This window comes from Carassius gibelio, chromosome A7 (genome assembly GCF_023724105.1).
Source record: "Carassius gibelio isolate Cgi1373 ecotype wild population from Czech Republic chromosome A7, carGib1.2-hapl.c, whole genome shotgun sequence".
NCBI classification, from domain to species: Eukaryota; Metazoa; Chordata; class Actinopteri; order Cypriniformes; family Cyprinidae; genus Carassius; species Carassius gibelio.
The window spans coordinates 6,998,263-7,013,085 of record NC_068377.1 but is presented as its reverse complement, the minus strand read 5'-3'; the positions used below and the strand labels follow the sequence as shown (position 1 = coordinate 7,013,085).

The 14,823-nt window shown below is 41.3% G+C and overlaps 1 protein-coding gene across 1 annotated transcript in view; it reads left to right on the top strand.

The window, feature by feature from the left end:
• LOC128016530 (adhesion G-protein coupled receptor G5-like) overlaps window positions 1-14,823 on the top strand; it is a 51,203-nt gene that overhangs the window by 15,562 nt on the left and 20,818 nt on the right. Inside the window, exon 12 of the mRNA XM_052601098.1 lies at window positions 5,736-5,854. Coding sequence (XP_052457058.1) covers window positions 5,736-5,854 — 119 coding nt within the window. The remainder of the gene's footprint in view (window positions 1-5,735; window positions 5,855-14,823) is intronic.

Genomic DNA, 14,823 nt, shown 5'->3' with positions numbered 1-14,823 from the left:
TTAACGCTGACACCTGACCTGTCTCACAAGAAGAACATGGCTTGCTGTTATTTTACTAGTCATGGAATGGGAAATGTTATATTAACCTGTTAACAGCGGATTTCTGTGTTCATATTTAACCCATTTGTGCCCATTTTTTTTTCTGAATGCTTTCATGCATATATCCATGTTTATAGTGTCCTATGTGAACATGTTCTGCATTTATTTTTCCCAGGATTTAATTTTTTTTTTTCTTGAAAATCGTATTTGAATGTGTGGCAACTATAGTTGTGTGATGTTCATGCACCAGGAAAACACAAGGAGAGGGAGAGATCCAACTGCAGGTACGTTTATTTAAAGCTGCGGTAGGGAACTTTTGACACTCTAGCAGTTAATAAACAGAACTGCTTGCTTCTTGCGGAAGAACATCATAGCCGGAACTACTTCTCTCTGTTTATGTCTATGAAGAATCACAAAGGTACTGGGTTACTCCACCGCGGTGCCCCCGAAGCAGTCTAAAATAGTCTGAATATAAACACTTATTATAGGTGCACCCTAGTGATTCAGGACAAGCTAAAAACACGGTTTGGAAAATGGATTCATGGTGTACTCGCTTATTATATACATTTTTCTACATTTTGAACACAAACAAAGTTACGGACCGCAGCTCTGATTGGTTATTTTTTACCGGGAGCGATGGAGTTTCTGCAATTTTTTCACTGATTATCTGTCTCATATTCTGCTGTCGGGACATAATGACAGGTTTAATAAATATGTTAAAAACATTTTTTTACAAAAGTTCCCTACAGCACCTTTAACAAAAAAGGGTAATCCAAAAAAAAAAACAGTCCAAGGAGACAAACGAAACAAAAGAGAGAACCGGATGGAACGAAAAGGGAACTCAGAGGACGAGATAGCAAGGGTAAGTCTCGGGAGATGAGAACATTGGTACACGAAGGGTAAGGACTCCATACAGACAACAGGGAAAGACAGGTATTTATAAGGAGACAAATGACAATAGATTGCCTGCACCTGGTGCAATTAATTGGAGTGCAATTACTGTGAAGACGGGAAGAGACTAGAGGAATTCTAGTGCCTATGGTGAAGTGCCTAAGGAGAAGTGAGCTCACTAGTGGACACCCAGGAAAACAGAGACTGACAGCGTGACAAGTTGCCGGTGGGCAGATATGTTGTATTCACCCCTTCAATGTCATATTTGAATAGGAGGAGAGCATTTGGCATCTAACTCAAAATAACTATTTTCAACAGATCAATCTATATTCATAAACAAATTTATCAAGCATGAAAGTTGAAGAACCTTTGATGCAAATCCAAAAAAGGCTGATCTATAATCTCTTGAATATGAAAACACAACTATCCATTTGTCTTAAAATGGTGGAACATAGTCCGGAACAAAGTGCAGCCATTAAGATGACCCAACAGGGTATTGTGTATCAATAAGTTAAATGAAAATAAATAAATAAAAATAAATAGAATTAAGAAAATATTACATCTATATAATAAAAAGGGTATACCCGAAAGAAAAGTATACTTTGTGATATAAATATGTAAAATCTAATATATTTAATTAACAGGCACATATTGATTAGGTCAAATGGATTAACCCTGACAAAAGTCCTTGATATTCATGAAATTAATGATATTCTTTTAAAAATATATGATTATTTAAATAAGCATCATTTGTAAGCTTCACCCATGATTGATTGTTTATTTACTTATTATTGAACATGCAGGCATTTTCATTCTTAAAAGTGTGTTAAATAAAAATAAATAAATAAAAATAAATAGAATTAACAAAATATTACATCTATATAATAAAAAAGGTATAGCCTACCTGAAAGAAAATTACACATTTTTTTAGTCACATAATATTCAATGGCTGACTGTAGGTGATGTCATATAATAATGGAAATATAAACTCATTACTAGTCTGAATTTCAACATTATTATGGAATCATAATCTACTAGTCATAAAATGTTTTAGGGTCCTTGACCAATTAGAATGAAATGCATTTAAACTGGATAAAGGGGCCTTACAAGATATAATGTCATAAAAGGGAGAAAAAGATGATCTGCATCAGTTCAGCTGTGGAAAGATTGCTCTCTCATCTTCTTCTTTTGACAGATTTATTGCCTATCAAATTAAGGTCTACTGTACAGTAGGGATGTCATTTAAAGGGTTATGTTTTATTTGGGATATTATGAAAACAAAAAGCACTAAACAAGATAAATAACCTTGATTTATGAACACCAATGGTATACACCATTTCCCCATGATATGTACTTACAAGTTATTTGCCCACCGGAAACTATAGTTGCCGCTTGGACTTTTTTTTTTACAAAAAACGTTCCCGGTTACTTAACTGTAACCTTGTCCCCTGAGAAAGCTTCAGTCGATGCTGCACTGCTCAGCGCATGGGAAACGTCTTATTCATGACCAGCTGTGAATAATGTGTCTAACACGTCGATAGAATTGACCCGGTGGTAATATAGCCTCGGTTGATGACGTCATCGGGGCATGCGCCCGCAACACGGGGCTATAAATAGTTACGCTTTCTCAGGGTACAAGGTTAAAGTTAAGCAACCGGGAACATTCCCTTTCGAAAGCTTCAGTCGATGCTGGGCTGCTCAGTGCATTGGGAATGAGAATACCCAACGCGCCGTGCTTGAAAAATGTCTGGACCCCTAAGGTTGTGCAAGTGTGCTATCAAACCACAAGAAGGCCTCAGACATTAGCTTGTGATGTTGACTCAAGGACATGAGAGTCCGGAGTAGCATGGGCATCCAAATTATAAAATCTTATGAATGTGTGCAGAGAGGACCAACCTGCCGCATCACAAACCTGTTGTAAGGGGGCACCCCTTATTGCCATGAGAAAAAACATTTTAGAGTCAGAAGTCTAATCGGACGCTGATTCTAACGTTTCAAAGGGGATTCAACCAGACCCTCGAGAACTCTGTCTGGTGGAGGAAGCCCTAGCACTAAGAATTGTATTAAAAACATCCAGCGAAAGCCCTGTGTTCCTCAATTGGTACCCTTCAGGGGCCAAACATGAAGATTCCATAGGTCGGGCCTGGAATGGAATATCGTGCCCCCTGCCTGAGACAGAAGGTCCCTCCTCTCCGGAATCACCCATGGTGAGCCGTCGAGGAGAGATATTATCCCCGAGAACCATACTCTGTTTGGCCAACATGGTGCTATCAGCAAGAGGCAAGACTTTTGTTGGCAAACTCAGGCTAGAACTCCCAGGATCAGGGAGACTGGAGGAAATGCATACAGGTGCATTTTGGGCAATGTGTGCACCATCGCATCCAGACCAGGGGGGGGGGGGGTGACTCAGAGAGAAGTAGAGGGGACATTGCTCTGTCTGATGGGAGGTTAAGAGGTCCACCTCTGCTTCGTAAAAAAAAATTATAAATCTGTTACACTACCTCTGTATGGAGTTTCCATTCCCCAATTGGTAGTGTCTGTTCAAACGCCCTGGAATGTAACCTGGTGTTGTCCACCTGTACTAGGACATGACAGCCCCTGAAATGATGGAGGAACTATTTCAGAGCCAGGAATACGGCCATCAGCTCAAGGCAATTGATGTGCCAATTCAGCTGATGTCCCCCCCATTCCCCTTGAGCTGGGTGACCATCCAAGACCGCTCCCCAGCCCATCAGGAAGGCATCTGCTCGAAAACCAAAGAATGGGCGCACTCCCCCACCCTTTTTGGGAACCAGGAAGTATCTGCTGTAATAGCCTGACTCTCTCCTTGGACAAGGAACATGTTCTATGGCCTCTTTGCCCAGAAGAGTCTGTAGATCTCGAGACAGTACCACCATCAGCTCTGGTTTAACAGAAGTGGAAACCACACCGTTGAAATGTGGAGGCTGACGAATAAATTGGATCCTGTATCCTATCCGTACTGTGCTCAATACCCCCGCAGAAATGCCCGCCAGAAGTTCCACACTGCCAGACTCTCTAAGAGTGGTACCAATTTTAATACTTCTTTTTAAAGGAATGTTAGATGTTCCGTGTCCTGAACGACGGCAGGAAACACAGGAACATCTAACATCTTGCTGGAAAACCACCACCCCCCGAAGCACAAGAAGTGGCGGGGATGGAGGGGTTTTGTGAGGGTAACGGGAAAGGTTGAACACTCCCTTGTGCGCCTAGAGCCACTAGCTCAGTGCCCTGAATTGGCGGACCGGGAGAGGAAGACCGTACTAGCTGCTCTAGAGACCCACGTAGAGGTAGTGAGCCTCTTAGCACCGCTAGTTTCCAGGCGGTAACTGATAGAAGCGTTCACTGGAGATCGTTGTGCCCTGAAACACAGGCAGGGTTGGCAGAATGGTCTCCTGAGGGCACTGAGGAGAGACGAGCACTGTGTAATATGGTGTCAATGGCGCCTCCCCTTGAGACAAATCCATGTCTCGACGAAGCTCAGCGACCGCTTCCTCGTGTGCCCAGAGCCACTAGCTCAGTGCCCTGAAGTGGCGGACCAGCAGGGGACGACTGTACTAGCTGCTCTATAGACCTCCATAGAGGTAGCGAGCCTCTTAGCAGCGCTAGTTTCCAGGCGGTAATTGAGGAATTGCTCGCCGGAGATTGCTGCTCCCTGAAACACCGACAGGGTTGGCAGAACGATCTCCTGAAGGGACTGAGAAGAGACGGGCACCATGTGATGTGGTGACGATGGCCCCTCCTCTTGAGTGCGGTGCGATGAATGCCTCTTCAATGCCCATCAAATTAAGCCACAGATGCCTCCCCGTGCTGACTAAAGCTGACATAGACTGGCAGAAGACACCGGCCGTTCGCCTAGTCGCACAGGGAGACAAATCTGTGACTCGACGAAGCTCAGTGCGCCTAGAGCAACTAGCTCAGTGCCCTGAAGCAGCAGACTGGCAGGGGACGACCGTACTAGCTGCTCTAGAGACCTCCGTATAGGTAGCAAGCCTCTTAGCACTGCTAGTTTCCAGGCGGTAACTGAGAGAATCGCTCGCCGGAGATTGCTGTGCCCTGAAACACCGACAGGGTTAGGCAGAATGATCTCCTGTTTTTATCTAATACCTCGCTGGAAACCACCTCTCCCAGAATCACACAAAGTTGCAGGGATGGAGGAGTTTTGTGAGGGTAACGGGGCGGGGCAAAAAGCTCTCGAGCACGCACCATCCCGTGAGGGATTACCCCGACCAGCAAGGATGCCAGAGTGTCAGGACTTCCTCTTCTTATCAAGGACAGTCCTGATGTCTGGCCTGGGAGGTTGCTGAGCATGGCGAACCTGTCCCCAATCCCTACGAGGGGGAGCACGGTTCACCACGCTCTGCTTCTTAACCTATCTGGCTTTTGAAGGACTGGGGAGAGGCTGGGTGGCTGACGGCCCCTCCCTTTGAGTGTGGCGCGGAAGGAACTGAACGAACGCTTCTTCATGATTCTTCACCTCCCTAAACCTGTTGACAACCGTATTAACCGAATCGCCAAACAGGTCAGATGGAGAAATAGGACAGTCTAAAAGAAACAAACGTTCCCTCTCCTTAATGCCTGTCAAATTAAGCCACAGATGCCTCTCCATGCTGACTATAGCTGACATCGATCGGCCAATGGCACAAGCTGTATGCTTGGTCGCACGGAGGGACAAATCTGCCATTCATTCAGGCCATTACTAGGTAGCAGAAACCGTTCTGTGCCGATATTGTTTTAATTTAATTCCCTCCTTCACTACCACATTATCTCTCCTACACTCTGAATAGGTTGAGGTGAATAACATTGATGGACAGCATTGGGAAATCTTGTCGTACATCAGCTATGTAGGCTGCGGTCTGTCTGCGTTCTTTTCTGCCTGTACTGTCTTGTTGTTTATTTTCAGCAGGTGCTGTTCCTTCTGTTTTCATATAAATGGTTATATAATCTGCACTTTGATTCAGATTCATTTTTACACTAATCCAAAAATTGGTTGTTTAAATTGATCAAGACAGTCACAATGGATGACATTAAAAAATTAAAAAAAAACATTAAAACTGATATACAGTTTGTGTGTTTTTGCAGTAACGCGAGGGCAGAAGTGTCTAATAGCATCCACGTGTCTCTGAGCGCTGCTCTGTTTCTCCTCAACCTGAGCTTCATGTTCAGCGAGTGGGCCACCACACTGACAGAGAATGAAGTGTGTGTGTTTATTGCTGTGATGATACACTACAGCCTGCTGTATTCTTTCACCTGGATGGCAATTGAAACCTTGCACCTCTACCTTCTTCGCATCAGAGTGTTAAACATTCACATCAGACACTAGATGGTCAAGTTGTCCCTGATCGGATGGGGTGAGCATCAAATTTAACATTAACTTTTAAACTTTTTAACATTTAACATTAAGTAACATTACAAAAAGTGAAGGTGACATGTGGCTGCTGGTATGATACTCAAACCTGCAACCTTTTGGTTACGAGTCTGACTCTGTAACAATTGTGCCACGACTTCCCTTGATAATGATTTATTGAACAACTTGTAAAGTAAGTCAGTGGAGTCAGTGTTTGTAACATATTTAGATGTTCAAGTGCAAAGTGCAAACACTATTGTAATTGTAAGGATGTGTATAATTATTCCACTATAAAACGGTAAAACGGGGGGGGGGGGGGGGGGTGCAAATATGTTTAAGTCATATTTCATTTCCGTCATGAACCCCGAACCGCAAGGTATGAACTTGCAATTTCTGAGAAAAAAAAAAACATCAGAATTCTATGAAAAGTCGGAATTGTGACATATAAACTCGCAGTTTTGTGAAAAATGTCAGATATGTGAAATAAAAAGTAACAATAACAGTGTGCTTTTAATTATTTTGTATTTCTGTTATGTATACTGTGACAGTTTCGTAAAAAAAAAAAAAAAAAAAAAAACAGATTTACAAGATGTCAGAAGTCAGAATTGAAAATTGTAAAATCACAATTGCAAGTTTATAAGGTTGATATCACTGATAATTGACTTAAGATTTTGTTTGGGCGTAGTACCAAACTTTTCCACTTGATGATGTCTACAAAGCCCAAACTCCAATAGTGATCCATAAGAACACCAATGCACATTAAATCGATGAGAACCATGTATTTCCATACTATTCACAGTATTTATGAAGCTGAATTCAGTAATAGTATGGCCAGTATTGCAGTATTTTATTTTTACATTTACATTTAATCATTTAGCAGAAGCTTTTATCCAAAGCGACTTACAAATGAGAACAACAGAAGCAGTCAGGTCAACAAGAGAACAACAACAGTATACAAGTGCCATGACAAGTCTCAGTTAGTCTAGTATAGAACGCATAGCCACGTTTTTTTTTTTTATATATATATATATAAATGAAAAGACAAGAAAAGGAAAAGTGCTAGTATTAGTTGGTTAAGTGCAGGCGAAAAAGATGAGTCTTTAGATGTTTCTTGAAAATGAGTAAAGACTCAGCTGTACGAATTGAGATTGGGAGGTCATTCCACCAGCTGGGCACAGTCCAGGAAAAAGTCAGTGAGAGTGATTTTGAAATCTTTGGGATGGCACCACAAGGCGTCGTTCACCTGCAGAGCACAAATTTCTGGAGGGCACATAAGATTTAACCAGTGAGTTTAGGTATGTTGTTGCCGTGCCAGTGGTCATCTTATAGGCAAGCATCAGTACCTTGAATTTGATGCGAGCGGCTACTGGTAGCCAGTGTAACCTGATGAGGAGAGGAGTAACATGAGCTTTTTTTGGATCATTGAAGGCAACCCTTGCTGCTGCATTCTGGATCATTTGCAGAGGCTTGACAGTACATGCAGGAAGGCCAGCCAGGAGAGCATTACAATAGTCCAGTCTGGAGAGGACAAGAGCTTGGACAAGAAGTTGGGTGGCTTGCTCTGACAGGAAGGGCCTAATCTTCCTAATGTTGTTTAAGGCAAACCTGCAGGACCGGGTCGTTGTAGCAATGTGGTCTGTAAAGCTTAACTGATGATCACAACTCCTAGGTTTCTGGCTGTCCTCGAAGGAGTAATGGTTGATGAGCCCAGCTGTATAGAGATGTTGTGATGAAGCAATGGGTTAGCTGGAATCACCGGGAGTTCTTTCTTCGTAAGGTTAAACTGAAGGTGATGGTCATTCATCCAGCTAGAAATGTCACTCAGACAGGCTGAAATGCGAGCAGCTACCGTCGGGTCATCTGGTTGGAATGAGAAGTAGATTTGGGTGTCACCAGCGTAGCAGTGATAACAAAAGCCATGCTTCTGAATGACAGATCCTAATGACGTCATGTAGATGGAGAAGAGAAGTCGTCCAAGTACTGAGCCTTGAGGAACCCCAGTAGAGAGATAGTGTGACTTTGAAACATCACCCCTCCAAGACACACTGAAGGATCTGTCAGAGAGGTAGGACTTAACCCACAGTAAATGAGTGGCCTCTTTTGAAGCCAGATTGGTTGCTGTACAGGAGGCTGTTCTGTACAAGGAAAATAGAAAGCTGGTTGAACACAGCTCGCTCAAGTGTCTTTGCGATGAATGGAAGAAGGGATACCGGTCTGTAGTTTTCAAGAAGCGCTGGATTTAGAGATGGTTTCTTGAGCAGTGGGCTTACCCGAGCCTACTTGAATGCTGAGGGAAATGTTCCAGAATGAAGAGAGGAGTTGATAATGTGAGTAAGCGAAGGTATGACTGAAGAAGAGATCACTTGAAGGAGGTGAGTGGGGACTGGATCAAGTGGACAAGTAGTAGGATGATTGGACCGGAGAAGTTTGGAGACGTAAATCCCTGAGAGTGGGGAGAAGGAGGAGAAAGAGTGTGCGTCGGTCATTGTGAAGTTGTCCTCAGTCTGCGGTGTGGAGAATTGGTCACTGATGGATCTTGTCTTATTTGTGAAGAAAACTGCAAAGTCGTCCACTGTAAGAGTCAATGGAGGAGGTGGTGGTGGCGGATTTAGAAGAGAAGAGAAAGTCTTGAAGAGTGTCCGAGCGTCACAACAGCTGTTAATTTTGTTGTGGTAGTAGGATGTTTTAGCCGTGAAGACATTTGCAGAGAAGGAAGAGAGGAGAGATTGATACACACTGAGGTTGGTAGAGTTTTTATTTCAATGTTTTTATTTGTTACCAAAAAGAAAAGAAAAAAACAAACACACCTAAAGAACATGAAAGCAAATGGACATTCCTTAGTTTGTGTTAAAGATATGATCGGTCATAAATGAATATTCTGCTGATTTTTATTTTATTTTCTTTTTTTTACACTTTTTAGCTACAAAACTAGATTGAAAATAATCTTTAAACTCTTGGTATGCAAACTAACTTTTTTTTTGCAAGTATATCTCTATTTCATAATAAAGGTCCAAACTTGCTTTATGAATCTGATACATCCTATATCATGTCTTTTGAGTCTCAAGAAAAAAAAAGGTTAAACAATGACAGTTTGCATGTTAAGTATTACAAAAATTGTAATAAGTGTAGAAGTGTAGATTTGCTCATCCTGCATTCTCTTCCTCTTAACAGGTGTCCCTGCTGTTCTTGTTGGAAGTTTGCTTTCGGTTCAGCAACTCACACATACATTCTATGGTGCCAGAAATGTGACCTTATTAAATTCGAAGGCAACAAATCCAGTGTGAGTCCTAATATTATAACAATACCTTTTCATCGTTACCTTGCTTTTAGCTCTTCTTTACCTTTTAGCATTTTTTATTATATATTCTACAGTTGCTGGATCACAGAGCCTCTCATCCTGTATGGCGTGAACCTTTCCTACTTCAACATCATATTTGTGTTCAACACAGTGGTTCTAATCACAGTGTCCAGGCAGATCTTTAAGCTAAAGAAATTGGACAACAAGAATAAGAAAATACCAGTGAAGGATACCAGCACAGTTCTGGGCCTCATGTGTGTGCTGGGTACATCATGGGGGTTGGTTTTTCTTGGCTATGGATATACCAGTTACCCAATACTCTACATATTCTGCATTTCAAATACAATTCAAGGTAGGTTTATTCATAGACACAAAATCAGAGGAGGAAAGTATGTCTGAATACATACTGTTTTATATTATGATAATACAGTTACTTTGCACATCAACTTTATTGTTGACAGGGTTTTCTATCTTTCTGCGGATGTGTTGGGCAGCAAGGCCAGAAAAACAGAAAGAAGCTCATTCCAAGTCTTTGTCCACACTGGTAAAAATGATGTTTGATGATTTACTTAAAATATATATGCACCATTTTTGCAACACACTTTTTAAGTAAACCTAACTTGGAACAATTTTACTTAAAATAAACAAGATAATATTTGTTACATGAACTTAATTATTTGAGTTGACTCAACGTTCTTTACTTAAAATATTCAACATTATATAATCTACCAAGTAATTTCAAGTTGTGTTAATGTAACATTTAAGCTCATTTATATTTAAAAAAATTGAGTTGAACCAACTTAACATTTTAACTGATTTTAGATCCTCAGCTATTGGGGTCTCCTTAGTAATCGCATCTTAAATAAATTAAACAAGCAAATTACACAAAATAAAGCATTTCAGTTTATTTTTTTGACAGGTGTGGTGAAGGTGAAGCCTAAAACCACACATCATAAATGTACAACAAAATGTGACAAATATACAAATGGAGCTTCATTTCCAACATGTTATTTTCTTGATTTTTCACCCTTTGCAACACTTCTTAAAGGGTTTACATTTTTCAAACATTTACATTTTTTTTTGTAACACAGAGATTGCAAACTTCACAATCGATTACACTTTTTTTCACCCTTTGCAACAATTTTTCTTACATTTACTTTTGGAACACGCGACAAATATCGTAAGAATAAATCAAGAATTTAATCAAACAGTTGCAGTCAAACATTACACATTGAGCTCATTGGGGTAACTCAGATTAATTGCATAAATTAGGCCAAGCAGAGAAACACAAGCCTTTGCAACACCTTCCAATTACATCATCACCTCTATGCCTTCCAGCACTATCCCAGTCTGTAATGGATCATCTGTTGAGCCACCTTTCATGATGATTTTAAGTGTGAGCAGTTCCAGTTTCCAGTTCCATGAGTATCTTTAAAAAACAAAACAAAGCAAATGTGTATTTACTTACAACACCACTTGATATTTTTTCTGATTGTTTCTCAGTGCAAAAAAATAAATTTCAATGAAATATCACACACACATACACAAAAATATAAGATTTTGAAATAGACATGTATATTTAAAAATTAAATAAGTGATTTGCAGCCATTCATTTTATTTTTATCTATGTTGGTTGAATTTAATTAACTGCCACTGCCACTTTATCAGTTATCACCACATGACACTTTACAATTTGTCACTTTATTGCTACTTGCACTGCACATTTATTCTGTGAAGAATTTTTTGTTGACAGTTTTTTTTAATTAGCATACAGTTTTCTTTTCTTTCTCTTTCATCACTTTCTAAGCTATTATTTATATGTTTAATTTACTGTATTTTCTATATTTTTTACATACTTTGTATTGCCTGTGTAAGTTATATTTGTTCCCATTATACCCCGTCATTCTATTATGACCCATGTCATTTAGAGGAGCATGCAAAGGAAGAATCTTAATATACAAAACTGATAAGAAAAAAAACAAAGAAGAAACATGGTTATTCCAACCAAAATTCATCAAATATGAAATGCAACACAGGGAATTCTGGGAATGTCAGTTTACGGTTATTCACTATATGTCAGGATAAGGAACAGGATCCAACTGCGGTTGAATGAATGACACGTTTATTGATAAAACTCAGAGGACTTAATCAGCTGGAGCACAAGGCAGTCAGCACTCTGCAAGAAAGGCCAGCTTGGTGATCTATTCGATGACACCCACACAGCAGCGGGGAACAGGTGGCGGATCATCACTGGAAGCAGTAGCCGGAGTCCGAAGGCAATGCAAAGGTAAGTAGAGTCAGCCGCCTGGTAGATGTGGGCTACTGAGTAACGAGAGGCAAGGCAGAAAAAAAAAAAAGCAGGTACAGCAGATCGACTAGACAGAGGGAAAAAATACAAAAACAGAGTCAGGAAGCTATGGCTAGCAACGATAAAGCTTACGTTAACAATGCTTACGGACTGACACAAGACAGCAAACACAAGGGCATGATAAAGGGAAGATAATCAGCGTAAGACAGGGTGCAGGTGAGGGAGAAAACGTTTACAGGGATAACAAGAGGGGTGGAGAAAACATAGCGGGAATATTGAAACACCTGGTGAGCCAGCAAAACCTAAATCAGGGAAAAAAGGCAACCCCGGGGTGGAAAAGTGCCTGGGAGGAGATCGGGCACAATCAAACGGCTGGTGAGGAGGCAGCGAGGTGGCCCGGTACTTGTTGAAAATCAGTCGCAGATCGAAGTACTCTGCCGGTACCCCAGTAAGGTCAGCAGCCTCCACCTGCAACAATGGAGATACAGACACAAGAGAAGAGGCAGGACCAAGGCAACATGCATGACATGACTGACTCCATGAAACAATCTGACTGCGGGACCAATCCACATGAGGGCTGTGCTGAGCCAACCAAGGATGCCCCAGAACAAGTCTGGCATGAGGGGACTTCAGAAGGTACAGCACAACTGACTCATGATGATTGCCCGAAACAACAAGACTTACACGTGGGGTGGTGTGGTTGATGGTGGCTACCGGCTGACCAGAAAGACTCCAGACCGTGACAGGAGAAGGAAGAGAAATGGCTGGAAGGAAGGAAGAGAGATGGCCCAATTCTTAGCCATGCAGTAGTCCAGGAAACTGGCTTCAGCGCCAGAATCAATAAGGGCCTTGCAGGAGTGAGCTGAGCCCTGGTACTTGGTGGCAGAGAGCTGGATACGTGACTGAGGGGAGATAAGAGGAGATATCACTCTGGGCAATCTTTGAATCACCCCTCTCGCCAGCTCTTATCCCTGAAGTGGAATTACTACCTGTCGGGGGACACCTATGACCGCTGTGGCAGGGCTGGATTACTGCGGCCCAAGCGGTATATTCATTGGAGCACAGGACGAAGCTACATCTCTTCCTCGTCATCCTCCATCCCAGTTTTGAACTGCCGACGAAGGACTACAAGACTGTCATCCTCCGGGGCTGATCTTACTAACTTTTCTGCTCTGCCGTATGAGCAGCAGTTCTGTGATGCGGTGTCTAAAAGCCCTTTAAAAGCCGCCTTATTGAACGCGTGCTCTGTGAATAACAAAGCTCTATTACTGGCGGATTTTATTATCGACAAGAAGATGGACTTGTTTTTCATCACGGAAACATGGCACAAACAGGACGATGGTTTCCTTTTTAATCAGCTGACTCCAGCGGGCTTTGGACTTATTGACGTTTCACGAACTACAGGTAGAGGTGGTGGAATTATAGTTCTTTACAAACTGCAATACAAGATTCACCCTGTGTCCGTTCCTCCTTTTAAAACTTTTGAATGTCTTGTTTTAAATGTGTCTGATACTCACTCTGCTCTCCATTCTGCCATGGTCATTATCTACGACCTCCTAAACTTAATAATGACTTTCTGTCTGAGTTTGCTGATCTTCTTTCTATATTGTCCGTCAGATTTAAGAGAATTTTGATTCTGGGTGATTTTAACTTGCATGTAGATCAGAAAGCCTGTCTCTTGGCCAATTAGAGTGATAGATTTTCTATCTAAAGATTTTCTTTAATTTTTCTCAGTTTGTAAATGTCCCCACTCACTGTAAAGGACACACGTTAGATTTAATTATTGCAAATGACTCATCTCTGTCTAATCTCTCTGTTGTGGATGCTGGACTTTCTGATCATCTAGCTATCTGTTTTAATATTGAGACATTTCATTCTAGTAGAGAGACTTCACAAATTATTTCTTTCCGTAAATGGCAATCAATTGATCATGTTACCTTTGCAAACTCGATTGTCTCTTTAGTTGGCTTTAGTCTTCTGCTCCTCTTGAGGATAAAATCTCAGCATTCAATAATGTCCTCATAGCCAACTTGGACATCTTTGCACCCATAAAAACACGTAATGTTTCATTTGCACAGTCAGCCCCCTGGTATAATGGTGACTTGCGTAGACAGAAGGCTGTGTGTCGGAAATTAGAGCGAAAATGGCGTCACTCTGGTTTAAATGTGTTCCACCAGGCATGGAAAGATTGCTTGTCAAGCTACAGAAACTGCCATTGAAACTGCAAGATCTGCCTATTTCTCAGACATTATTGATAATAATCAAAGCAATCCCAGGAAGCTCTTTCATACAATTAGCAGTCTGCTTAATGCAGATGGGGTCAGTTCTCTGACTTTATCTGACGGGCTGTGTAATGAGTTTCTCAAATCTTTCAGCGAAAAAATTTACAATATTTGCACAAATATCCATTCTTTGCAGTCTGCAGATCTAGCAGTTAATACTCCTAGGTTCTCTGGCATTCCTTTATCCAAATTTACTTTATTACAACCTGAGATGCTCTGCATCCAGGTTTCTGGTATGAAAGCTACCACTTGCATACTTGATCCCATGCCTGGTAGCCTGTTTAAATCCTGTTTTGTTCCTTTATGTCTCTCAGTTCTTGCTATAATAAATGACTCTTTGTCAACTGGGGAGGTGCCAGCAGCACTTAAAACTGCTGCGGTTACTCCCGTTTAAAAAAAGCAAAATTCTGATGTGAAAAATCTGTCAAATTATTGTCCAATCTCAAATCTATCATTTCTGTCTATAATCTTGGAGGGTGTGGTTGCAGCTCAATTAAACAAACACTTAATTGAAAATAAACTATTTGAGCCACATCAATCAGGATTTCCAAAATTACACAGCACTGAGACTGCGTTGGTGAAAGTCGCTAATGACTTACTAATTGCCTCCGACTCCGGCTCCACGTCCATTCTTATTCTC